Source organism: Euprymna scolopes, chromosome 21 (assembly GCF_053919585.1).
Source record: "Euprymna scolopes isolate OS-2025 chromosome 21, ASM5391958v1, whole genome shotgun sequence".
NCBI classification, from domain to species: domain Eukaryota; kingdom Metazoa; phylum Mollusca; class Cephalopoda; order Sepiida; family Sepiolidae; genus Euprymna; species Euprymna scolopes.
Genome location: NC_136502.1, coordinates 41,184,734 through 41,198,851, shown reverse-complemented (window position 1 = coordinate 41,198,851; position 14,118 = coordinate 41,184,734). Strand labels below are relative to the sequence as shown.

General features: G+C 33.4%; 1 protein-coding gene across 3 annotated transcripts in view; it reads left to right on the top strand.

Moving 5' to 3' along the window:
• The window catches only part of LOC145242163 (slit homolog 2 protein-like), a 594,752-nt gene that overhangs the window by 510,933 nt on the left and 69,701 nt on the right, over nt 1–14,118 (top strand). For all 3 annotated transcript variants that reach the window (XM_080105142.1, XM_080105141.1, XM_080105140.1), the window contains 4 exons: nt 4,070–4,141; nt 6,311–6,474; nt 8,809–8,874; nt 12,068–12,200. In XM_080105142.1, the coding sequence (XP_079961268.1) occupies nt 4,070–4,141; nt 6,311–6,474; nt 8,809–8,874; nt 12,068–12,200 (435 nt within the window). The remainder of the gene's footprint in view (nt 1–4,069; nt 4,142–6,310; nt 6,475–8,808; nt 8,875–12,067; nt 12,201–14,118) is intronic.

The window sequence follows — 14,118 nt, the reverse complement described above, 5'->3', positions numbered from 1 at the left end:
TTTTTTTATGAAAATCTCTCGAGACAATACAGGAAGCCACTTGATGCATGGAACTAAAAAGAAACTTGATTAAGTTGCATAATAATAAGAAAGAGGGAGAAATTAGGATAACTTCAAAAAGTTCTTTTAACTGATGGTGATAAATTCACTCAAAGACAAAGCAATCGAACCTAAAGCCGACATATTAGCATGGTAGTGACGGATCTTGTCAGGAATACCTCAAGGGACACATCTATGGTTTGGATGTCACCAGTTATGGGGAGATCATTTAGTTTTTAGGGATGTGTTCACAGCAGATTTTTTGCGTTTTACTTTGGGGTGTTTTGCAAGAAGGGAGATATTTTGGGGATGAGTCGGATTCAGAGAAATATTTTCAGTGAAAAAGATTTGCAGGTTTTATATTCAAATGCGAGAAAACGAGAAAACAAAATAATGAGTTAAGAATGCAGATATCCACAAAAGGAGATGATTTATAAATGTTTAAAATGGAAGTTTTATAGCAATAGAAAAACATAGAATGTTCATAAATATTTTTAGAGTTCTTGTAAAAAAGAAGGGGGGGGTCATTAGTTTAGACATTAGAAGTCTGGGTCGATTAATTAAGAGTCGTTAGTTTCAGGAATCAGGAAAATCGTATTCAAAACGTCTCTTCTCATTGTTAGGCAGTTCCTAGAAAGACCATCTAATATAAAAAAAAAAAGGCAAAGTGGACACGGGCGTTTGTGTATGTCCGTGAAAGGCTTTTTTGCATCGGGATTCTCACGTCGTTTAGATTCTGCGAGAAGTTTTGCATACTGCCAAAATCGTTGTATCTTACATTCGCAAACGGACATTGTCTTTAGCTTTTTTTTTTTTTTTTTTTTTTGATCGAGGTAAACAAAATTTCCACCGTACCGTTATCTCCGGTGTTTGTTTGTTTGTTTGTTTTTTTTTTTTCGTATAAATAAGGCGAAACTATTCGAACGCAAACGCCTGGCTTTCGGGCCTATGTAATTGGTCCTTGGTCAATGTAGAGGGAACCCTTCATACTGAGACAATTACTATTTATTTAGATACTGCTAAAGTCCGCCCCCCCCCACATTAAACTAATTTGCTTTCGTAGGCCATTTAAGAACAACGCCATTTCTGCAAGTCATATTTTGTTTTTGATTGACTTAAATTGAATTAAATTGGAACGCTTTACACTTCCGGTCGCGTCATGGAGCAGTTGCAAGATGTCAGATTTTCTTTCACTTTCTTTTTCGCCTTCGCGTCACGGGTTCGAGCCTGCCTGCCTACTACCACTTTTTATTTATTTATTTATTTATTTATTTTTATTTATTTATTTATTTACTTATTTTTCCTGAACACACACTTCCAAACACCCGGGCAACGCCAGACACCCAGACTAGTTTTAAATAAATTAAAAAGTTTTCTGATTGGTCCAAAATATAATTATTTGTTTTGTTTTGTTTTTTTATTTGGGGTAGTGTATGCTTAGAGGATATACGTACAAACGCGTTTATGCATTTTGATTTTGTACGTCGACGTGTAAACATCGACGCTACACATCCATGCGCAAAATGACACTTGAGAATAACTTTATATTTAGCGAGTGTTGATGGAGAAGCTTCTCAAGCAGTTACTCATGCTTAAAACATTATAACCTTGTACCCTTCCAATAATACTCAACTATCTTCATTGGACAGATTTTCTACCTAGGATGAACGCAATTTCTTTCACAGACGTGAATCAACGATTGAAATCAAGAAGCTTTTGCAGCTATGTTAAGTCCCTAAAATCATCTCAGGAAAAAACCGGACTGCAGCTATAGACTAGAGTGATAGAGAATGGTCCCTTTCTGGCTAAATACGTTAGGATGGTCATTAATTAGCCGGAAGATCATGACTCAGTCTTCAGTTAAGTCATACTACAGATTCAAAAAGTGAAATTTTATGTCTCTTTGCTGGTATCATAAAGTGGGGATCAACATTATCATAAAGTGAGGATCAAAATGGAGTAATCCTGGGGAAAGAGTTGCGCCTTTCCCTACACCTCGGTATAGTAGCTAATGAAAATGGAACCACCAGGTCGTTTTTGACCACTTTATCTTAATTTTAGTATGCTTTAAGTTTGTTTGTTTTTTTCCTCGATTAAAACCCCGGGAAAAGCCGATTGGAAAAACGTGTATTGTACAGCAAGACCTCAAGACTGGACTTCATCCTTACTAAGCTTTTGACCGAGTATGGTGTGTGATGAGATCCAGCATAGACCTTGTTGTGTGGAATAAACAAAGAAGAACGTTCTTAATGTCTTTAAATATTTATTCATGATGATTTTTTATCGTTATTCATAATCTCAGTTAGTCCTTTTTTTTTTTTTACTTTAAGATGGCAACTTGTTATATCAAGGGCGATAACATTATTTATCTCAAAATTTCCATATTTTTCTGCATTTATTTTATTTAAAAACTAGTAGTAGCGGGGTGGGGGTACCCGACGTTGCCTGGGTGTGTGTAGGTGGTGTAGTAAAGAACCCCAGGTGGAGAGAGGTATTTAAAAAAAGTGGTAGTAGCGAGGGGGTCAAAACAACAGTAAGCAGCCAGGATGGAGAGAGGTGTTAAAAAAGTGGTAGCAGGCAGGCAGGCTCGAACCCGTGACGCGAAGGCGGAAAAGAAAATGAAAGAAAATCTTACCGATGCTCCATCGTCCGACCGGAAGTTCGGAACGTTGAAATTAAGCGAAGTCAATCCAACCGATTCGATGACTTGCAAAAATGGCGACGCAAAAAAAAACGACCCCTTCTTGTAGAAAACTGCTCAGTTGAGGGTGAAGGAATTACTTTTTGGAGCCAATTTTTCGACATTTATCGTCCCAAGGGTCGAGCTTCAAAATGATACCAATCTTGTGAGGATCCGTCGCCTCTGTCGAAAGTTTTTGCGAGTCATACAAACATACACACACACACATACACCCACATTTTGCCATTTATATACATAGATAACGTTATTATTTAGAAAGGCCATTCTCAACATTTGGAGAAAGCGGCCCATTTACATGATTCTGTACTTTCACCTAACAATTTAATCAGCAAAAGATACCGTAAAAGTTCAAGTAAAACAAAGCAGTAACCAGAAATGAACTGGAACCCCAAATCGTAAAGATAACCACATATTCTATTGAACCTATAAATAGAATCCTGATCGATACCATCACTATGTCCGAGTAAATTTAGGAGTAACATAACCTCATGGGTTACTCCACGCTTCCTAAATTTCCCCAAATCGAGCACTACTGACTGTTGCCCATCTCCCTCATCACATCTGTCCCGTGGTCATCCAGACCGTTGCGGCACCGATTTTCTCCATCTCTTCCGAATCGTGTGACAACGTGTAACTCAACGCCAGCCATGTTCACTCTCTGATGTTGTCCACCAATCACCATCTTTGCGTGTCCATCATTCATCCTTCCATTGCAGGATTATCTTTCGTTTAAATCACCTCCCTAGAAAATTAATGAACATAATATATTTAGAAAACTTTTTGCAACTTATACTTTTTTTTTATGAAAATCACTTGAAATAATTACTGTTAATATCGACGAAACTATTGCATATATATATATATATATATATATATATATATATATATATATATATATATATAGGCAAATAGGACAATATAATTAAAAATAAATAACACCAAACATTAGTTTATTATAAACTGGTCTTTAAAAACAGTTATGTTAATTGATCTTACAAATAACTGTGCTTAGGTCTCTGCTCTCTCTCTCTCTCTCTCTCTCTCTCTCTCTCTCTCTCTCTCTCTATCTATCTATCTATCTATCTATCTATATATATATATATATATATATAGATAGATAGATATATATATATATATATATATATATATATATATATATATATATATATATATATATATATATATATATATATAAGTTTCTCAAAAGACTATGTTGTAGTATTGTAATATTTATTTAAATGACAGTAGGTCGGGTTTTGAAAGTAATGAAAAACTTTCATGTTTATTCATTATTTATTGTTTTTTTTTTTCTTTTCTTTTCCGTTTTAGATCGATGTTCGATAACCAAATCCGGTGCATAATGGAAGGAGCATTCAATAAATTACATTATTTATCAACGCTGTGAGTACAAATGATTTGTGAAGCGCTCTCTCTCTCACTCTCCCTCTCTCTCTCTCTCTCTCTCTATCTCTCTCTCTCTCTCTCTAATGATTACGCAAGTATAAATCATGTAGAATATCTGCATGAATATAATTACACGTAATAGTTAACTAAAGTTGACCATTCCGTAAGAAAACCGAAAAAAAACTAATAGGGAATTAATTAAAATGAATGTTTAAAAAATATACAAATTAGCTAGATCACTTGCAGATGTATGACAATTCCACGACCTATTTATTTATTTAGTTGTATTTTCTTTTTAAATAAATAGAAAAAAAGGGTTTTAATATTAATACCAATGCACATAAAAAAACAAATTTATAGGAATATATATATATATATATATATATTTAAATGACAGTAGGTCTGACGAATCCTATAGTGGATGAAACGCAGAATATTCAGTGTAGCTTAATCGCCATATATATTTTATAAATTACTAACTAGCTCTACCTACGTATTGAGCACTTTTGAAGTTAATACTTAAAGTTTACGCATAAATCTATACTTTCGTATATTAAATTTATGTGAGTAAATGAAGTAGTTATATATATATATATATATATATATATATATATATATATATATATATATATATATATATATATATATAGTACAGCGGGGAAAATGTCTTATGAGAAATAGATTTTATTCAGCTCATCAAATTTTCGTATAATATATACATTTTTCAGTTATGGAATCAACAACAATAGAAAAATGATTTCACATCAGAGACAATATTACCAAGCAATGGCAGAAAGTGTAGGTTCCGCTATTGAGAAGTAGAGAGTGTGAGCAACTTGACAACATCCAGCTGTAGAGTTCTGCTGGGGGGGGGGGCTAATGTGACAGAGGGAAGCCTGGACCATATGCAAAAAAATTGAATATTGAATATAGAAGCAAGTTCTGTGAACGTATGCCAGAAATTGGGAAAATATCATACACCATCCACTATGATTATGCAATAACTATGGCTACGTGTCTTTTAAAAAAACGGATCTCTTAAACCTGACTTAATGATATGAGACACGAAGGAGAAAGAAGCAACCTTAGTAGAAGTTAGTGTCCCCCAATGATGCTGGTTGAACAGGTTGAACAGAGTTGAGATAGGATAGCGAAATACCAAATACGTCATAAATAGGAACTGGAATCTTAGGAAGATATGCAGTATTTTAGTAATTATACGAGCAAACGGACCCATGAAGCCGAATTTCAATAACTACATAGCAAATAAGAACGATACAACAACTGCACTTAAAGGGGTGAGGGTAATTTTTTTTAATCTCTCGGTTGCAATGCATGAGATATCAAGTAAATGCCTGACATCCAGGAGGATACCCCATCCCCAGCTAGAACAAAATGATGAGAAATTTTTTTTTAAATAGTGAGATTACGAGAAATAAGCAAAAGAAAAGGTTGAGAATATCTAACGAAACAATCAATGTTTTCCTTTTCTTTCTTTTTCTCGTTTCTTTTTTCTCTCTTTCATTTCTTTTTATATATTTCGTTTCCTTTTCTTTCTTTTTATATTTTTCGTTTCCTTTTCTTTCTTTTGTCTTTATTTTCCTCATTTTTTTGTCTTTCTTTTCCTTTTTTTCTTTTTGCTTTTCTTTCTTTACCTCGATTTTTTCTTTTTTTTTCTTTTCTTTCTTTTCCTCATTTCTTTTTCTTTCTTTCATTTCTTTTTCTTTCGTTTCATTTTCTTTCTTTTTTTCTTCCTTTTCCTCATTTCTTTGTCTTTCTTTTCCTTTTCTTTCTTTTCTTTCTTTGCTAATTTTTTCCTTTTTTCTTTTCCTCCTTTCTTTTTTCTTTTTTTCTTTTCTTTCTTTTCCTCGTTTCTTTTTTCTTTTCTTTTTTCTTTCTTTTCCTCATTTCTTTTCCCTTGGTTATTCTCCTTTTCTTTGTCTTTACTTTTTTTCTTCATTTCATTTATTTTTCTTTTTTTATTTCTGTTCAGTGAATTCAGACTATTTTAAAATAGAATGTGTAACTGTGCGATGCCATAAAATTACGTGATAATAATTTGAACATATATAACTAAAAAATTGGAAGAGGATGAACCACTTATGACTAACGATTCGTTTAAACAAAATATTCTCTGTTGTTATTTTTTATCTATTAATTTTCCAGAAACATCATGTCTAACCCGTTCAACTGCAATTGCCACTTATCTTGGTTGCCTGAGTGGCTCAAACGAAAGACAATAGTATCTGGACGACCCGTCTGCTTCACCCCTCATAAATTCAAGGATATGCCCATACTAAGTCTCACTGCCAAAGATCTCGTTTGTGAAGGTAAGCCCGATTGAAACGTATCAAATGCTTTTTATTACGTCCGACGTGCAAAGTAAAGTCCAATAGAATAGCAAGATATCTATTAAAAACTCAATCATCTACAACAAAAGGGGGAGTAATACCTAACAGAATATATTATATGATTGAAAACTGTTACCTATTTGTTTTTACTGTTGTCGGGGACTAAATTGATCACTTAAAACAAACAACGACTTTGGCAAGGAACAAAGCGTAGTATCTGTTCTTGTGGCGATACACAGATGTTCATACATGTAGACGTAACATGTTGTAGCAAAGTACTTCGAAAAGGAACATAAGACAAGTAATAACTCTGACTGGAACCAATGCCGAGATAAGCGGACAGCATATACAGAACTTGGAATTCCCAAATGACCATCCATTTTAGCACTGACTGCGCTCAACGTTGCTTATATATATATATATATATATATATATATATATATATATATATATATATATATATGTGTGTGTGTGTGGTAGTAGTAGTAGTAGTAGTAGTAGTAGTAGTAGTAGTAGTAGTAGTAGTAGTAGTAGTAGTAGTAGTATGCCAAAAACTTCTTATAAAATACGCATGTTTTAAAATCCTTTAACAGACACCATCAAATCTTCAATATGACGGGTGATTGCCCTGTCGGTCAGACGATTCAAATCTCAGACCTACGTCAACATTTTAACTTTTTTCTGAACCCCTGAAACCATGCGGCCAATCACGATTAAAACAAGATAATTAAGGTCTATTTATCTCTTAAATAAACGAACATACTTAGAGACTGTCATCCACAGTATTCAATGACGTGTACGGACGGAACTTCATATTACGTATTCAATTTGGCAGTCTTCTCGGAAATCGTTAGTGTGTGTGTGTGTATATATATATATATATATATATATATATATATATATATATATATATATTTCAAAATAAAAATTTATTGTTTGAAGCAAAGAATACAATGTTTGAAATAATTTCTCAAATCCATATATTTTCAATAACATTTTTATTATATTTTTCTCCAATAATATATATTTTGTAAGACTTGAAACTACTAGATTCACTGATTTGTAATCTAATTCATTTCATTCACTGGATATATATATATATATATATATATATATATATATATATATATATATATATATATATTAGTAACATAATCTAAAAATTGAATTATACATGTTAAAAAGAAAATATAAAAATTTAAATTTAATTCTTTTTACCGAGAAGAATGTGTTATGTTTATTTGATTTTGATTTGTCGACGTGAAAAAAAAAATGTTAGGAAAGACAAAAAGAATAAAAAGAGAGAAAATGTGAACAGTCGTTTAAAACATAAAAAAAATACCTTGGTCAGCACGCGCGCATGAAAACAAAAATGTAAAGAGAGAGGGAGTGTGGAAGAGAGCATCTGTATAAAGAGGAAGGTGAAGATACAATATACAGCACGCATGGATACACAACAGGCTGAGAAAGAAAACGGTAAATTTTGTTGTAATTCTGAGATGAGATAAATGAAGAAGAAACAAATGAAGAATAATTCTCGATCTTCGATAATGAAGAGTGACTGCCAGAAATGCAGTTCGGAAAACGATAAAGTTAAAAACTGACAGAGTTGGGTAGAGGGTAAATGAATGGAAAACGGCGAAAAAGTTCCGCTGTGGAATAAAGAGGAAAAGAGAGTAAGTAAATGAAAAATATTTGGGGGCCAGCGATAATACTACTGAATGAACAAACAGTTGAAAACCTAACGTATGTAAAAAGGAAAGGAACTGTGAGTTTACCCCTTCCTTTCTCTCTCTCACTCATTCTCTTATATGTCGACGGGTTCATGTTTTGTTTTTGTTTTTTGCTGTTTACATACATACGTACACAATTAATGAGAATTTTAATTTACATACATTTTTTATATTCCTGCCACTTTCTTTTCTTAGCTAATTTTGGTTTTTATAAATATTATTGATTTTCCATTTGGCTTCGTCTTGTTATTGCCATGTGTTCCACCGTCATACACATTTCACAGGTGTCTTGAGAATAGATACCTCAAATTCCTTTCTAATCCCATTTTTATATTTTCATTTTTATGCATGTTCTTACGACAGCGTTTTTTATTTTTTTATTCGCCGCCCCCAGCGAATTTCGAGGCGTAACAAATATATATATATATATATATATATATATATATATATATATATATATATATATATATATAAAATCAACGTTGGAAATTTTTTATAAAAACAGTGTCTGATCAGCTTCATTATAAAGGAACTCAATTTATCCTTGTTTAAATGTTCATTTACTTTTTATTTTTTGTAGATACCAACAATAATGAGATCGGATGTAATGTGGGTACCACGCCTTGTTGCCCTAGTGGAATTATGGGTAGGACAATTTTTATTTGTTTCAAGTCAGACTGGAAATTTCACGAATGTATTCTTGACTTTCATAAAACAGTTTGAATTTTGTTGTTAAATATTTTTTGAAAATTCTAGTGGAGTATTTCGTGCATCTAGACTGAATAGGGTATAGTTGGTGGTTGCGATTTTGGTGATGTACAAAGACACTGCGCTAGCAATTTAATCTATTATAATAAATCGTTATTGTCTGTTTTTGTTCGTTCACAATGTCATAGCATATAATATATGATGTCATGCATGCTATTATTGTAGATGACGTCATAGTAGATGACTTCGTGCATGACGTCATGTAGGATGTCATGGGGAGAGCAATATATTCTCTGGGAAACGCCAGGCAGCCTGCTAGTATATGACATGAATGGCAAATAAGCAAAATGTGGACTACTAGGATGGCAGGTCTCGATCAAGGGGAGCTAACTCTTTTTGTGTTTAAGGCAGTTATGTTCTTGCTTTTACCTCTGTTATGTGAGTTCTTGCTTGAAGACGCGAGAACTGCACGAGATGAATACTGGCAGGGACTAACAAAACAGATGATTTTGAATCCATGTAAATAAAGACGGAGATACATTATTTCTGCCCATGACATTTGTGACACACAAACTCAAGTTGTATCGGACTAACACAGATAGGTGTAATTTGTATCATTCTGTGAGTTGTCTCTTTTTGCAACACCCATACGCACACATATTGTTTTTTTTACATGATTTTTTGCAAGGCATTAATAGTTATGATATGCCAACACCTCTCCCATTCATAAGAAGGACAAACACCAATGTATGAAAATATAATTATATATTTTTATTGTCAGTGGTCGTGAATGAGTACGAATCAATGTGGAAGGATGACGCACGCACCGGGAAGTTTTCCCTTTTTTGTCGATCAATTTATTTCTGGGGTTTACTCTGGGGTTACTAATATATATATATATATATATATATATATATATATATATATATATATATATATATATATATATATATATATATATATATATAATTATTTACTATAATGATTATTAAATACATTGTTAATTACCCCTCCTCTAAACACACACACACATACACACACACACACACACACAGATCAACAAAACAAGCCAGTGAGTATCGCTATTCCCTCCATACATTAATTAAATTCCACCCTGATGCATTTCAGTCAGCTCTTAAACAAGTAAGCCATGTTATTCTTTAAGATCTCTATAAAAGCGGCCTTCGTCTGGACCAAGCCTGTGATCGTTTAAGTGGAGACAAAAATTTGTTATGGTGGACTCCGTCGTAGCCTGGGATTAACCCTAGAATGGTTACCCTCCTAGTTGTCAGTGTGAAAGACAAAAACGAAAGAATTTTACACAAAATTAAATAATTAATGAAAATATATTTATGCACCAAAACATTTATTTCGAAGATACACCATGAAAATACAACTCTTCTTTCTTTATTGCTACTTTATGTGAAAGTTGCAGTTTGATAAGTACTTTAGAAAACTCTTACCAAAAAAGTAACGAAATGTTATTTTTTTATATGCCAAAACTTAGCCAAAAAATAAATAACCCTATCTTCTTATCCTCCTGCGTGTATATAGTCTTGGGTGATGGGAGTATGCGCTGGCCCACTCCTATCCCTCTATCTCTGCCACAACTGTATGGAGAACACAGAAAAAAAAACACACACACACACACACAGGTGACACAACACGCGAAATTGATTACTGTGGGAGAAATTCACCCGAAATGAGCCAAGGAGTTAAAACTAATGGAAACAGTTGGACCACACAACGACCCATACTCATGCCATGCAAAACACTGCAGTTACCAGGAGTGTCAAGTCTGAGTCACGTTGCCTGACATACGAGTTACACAACTATCTAAACTACACCGGGTAAATTCCATTCTGGTAACCGTGTTGGGGTTAACGCATATGAAAAAGATTATTTGTTAAACCGTAAATTGTCTTCAAGTCCAACATAAACAAATTCCTGACAAACCGCCCCTTTAAGTAAGACACTTTATCAAATCTCCAATACTAACGATTACTACGATACTATCCCATTGATTACTGTACACGCAATAACCCTTATCCCCGAGTGGCTTCCGGGCCTTGATAAGTGGTGACTTCTATGTAAAAAAAAAAAAACACGGGCACACACCGTTACTAAGGTTACAAATCAGTGAGTACCACCACCACCACCACAAACTTTTTTTTATATATTTATCTTAGTCTTTATAGGCGTAACATTTTAAGTTGGCAAGAGTCTTTCCGGTCTTTTCTGGTCAATTTATTTCTGATGGTTGTGATTCTTGGTTGCTTTTTTTTTCTTGAGGGGTGGGAGTCGCGTAAACCCTTCGTGAAAATACAGATACACCGACCAACAAAACAAGTCAATTGGTATCTCTTCTTCCCCCACCACATTAACTTCATTACGAAATTAAATTTCACCATGATACATTTTGGTTTTATTCGTAAACAAATAAGATACATTATTATTTTTCTAAATCGTAAATTAAAAACGAAAAATCTCCTAAAACACACACACAAACACACACACACACAAACACACACACAAACACACACACATACGCACACATGGCGGCCAAGGAAACAGGTAATTTGAGTAAATATAAAGCAAAAACTTTTTTATCTCATAAATAAACGCTTAGCAGATTTTTGTTCCTCTTTTTCATCCCCAACAAGGCATATTGCGACTATTTAATATCATTTCTAACAGGGGAACGGGGGAGTTGGTCAATTATATTGAGTTCACATTACATTTAAACTTCTGCGAGTTCCACCACCACCACCACCACCAAAACAAACTTTTATTTTTTTATATATCTTAGTCTAACATTATAACTTAGGCGTAACATTGAAAACTGAACTTAAATTAAACTTGTATTAAATCAGAAAAGCAGAAAACAGGGAAGGAATTCCAAATTCTAGCAATAGGTACTTTCCGGCCAATTTGCTTGTGTGGGTGCAATTCTTAGTTTTTCTCATCTTTCCAGGTTAATGCTGGGATAGGGGTCACGCAAGATGCTGAATAAAATTGTCAATTTTTAAATTCATAAAATCTTGGATTATTTGTTTTATTTATTCTTTTATTCGAGCTGGTTTCATACGATTTTCTAATAATTGTTCTTACTCTCATTGGACGATTTGCAGATAAAATGGAGAACAGCTGCGACCCTCGTGCTTACTGTCCTCCTAACTGTACCTGTTCTGGAACAATTGTGCGTTGCATTAAGCAAAACCTGAAGTTTTTCCCTAAGGACATCCCAATGGACACAACAGATTTGTGAGTATTTCATGTCTATTGCGCATTATTACAGTGCTTGTGGTTTCTTAAATGACATTTATAATATTTTAGCCATTTTGAAACTTTGCAACTTTCTGTCAGAAATATTTTTAGCATTCAGACATATTTCTTTAGTGCCAGCCCTATTTTTTAATGCCAGCCCTTTTTTTAATGGCAGCCCTTTTTTTTAGTGTCAACCGTATTTTTTAGTAGCAACTATATTTTTTAGTGTCAGCCATATTATTTTAATGTCAGTCATATTTTTCAGTGTCAGACATATTTTTTAGTATCAGACATATTTTTTAGTGTCAACCATATTATTTTAGTGTCAGATATATATTTTTTAGTGTCAGCCATATTATTTTAGTGTCAGATACATATTTTAGTGTACGTCATATTTTTTTTAGTGTCAGCCATATATTTTTTAGTGTCAGACATATTTTTTAGTGTCAGCCATATTTTTTAGTGTCAGCCATAATTTTTTAGTGTCAGCCATATTTTTTAGTGTCAGCCATATTAGTGTCAGCCATATTTTCTTAGTGTCAGCCATATTTTTTTTTTAGTGTCAGACATATATTTTTAGTGTCGGACATATATTTTTTAGTGACAAACATATATTTTTAGTATCAGACTTATAGTTTTTGTTTCAGCCATATTCTTTTAATTGTCAGACATATATTTTAAGTGTCAGACATATTTTTAGTGTCACACATATTTTTTAGTGTCACACATATTTTTTAGTTAATTTTTATTTATTACGGACTATTATCCTCATCTTTTTCTTAGTTGTTCTACGACGTTTCGGCCAACTATTCTTCTGGCCTTCGTCAGGTGGTAACCAAGACGGATAGGAACTCTGAATCTCCTGACTGCATCCACTGCAATTACTGCCTTCCGTAGTTGTCTCACCACGTTTTGGTCAAGTAAGCCTCTGGCTAGCTTTAGGTAGGATTGAAACCGTTATCTTCAGACAATTGTCACCTGGAACCGTAGAGATCCAACGTCTCTATGAACTGCGCCACGGGCCCCAAAGGGCGATCAAGGTTGAATTTTTTTGTCTTATTAATTATCTTATTAATTCATGTTTATTTATTATCGGATCTTCCAAAACCAGCCAGAAGCTTACTTGGCCAAAACGTGGTGAGACGACAACAACAAATATGGTATGGTATCATTTTTTTATACATTTCGGGATATACCTCTTTTTCATGAATAGTAAATCTCCACTCAATCTGAAAAGTGTGGAAGTCGCAAAGAATTATGTTGGTAAATTTCTATTTCAAAATTATTGAATTCTTCAATATTGTTATTTGATCTATTTATAAAGTGCTTTTGATAGAGTGCCGAGGAATATATTTCAGAATTCTACTTATCCAATACGTGGCCGCCACATTAACTATGCTATGTATCCATGTATAATACGAGGCCGGTATAAGAAGAGAAAATAAACAATGAAGACTAAAAGATAATAACAAGGAGGCGGTTGTACTTTTTATATATAGATTATTTCTCGAAAACTCAGAAAACTGAGCTCGTATATAAAAATTAATCTCGTTAAGAGTCTCTACAAATAATGGAAATAAACATGAATTGCCCAGGTAAACACATTATAGAGAAAGTAATGGTCGATATAAAGTAAGTACAACTGGGTATTGTTTAGAGATTATTCTCGATATCAATTCAACGATCAGTCAAAAAGTTAAACGACCATTGATGAATATATATCTCTGAATGATAGATATCATATGACCACAAATGCATGCAAATAATGTCAGAACGTAGAAATAGCTTCAAGACCAAAGTAGAGAGAGGTCAGGCTTCGATTTTTAATCTCGCACTGCGCATCTGCGAAGTTTTTTTTTTATTATTGTATTTCAAAATTGAATAGTCCATTCTGACATTGGCATGTAGTGAGTCA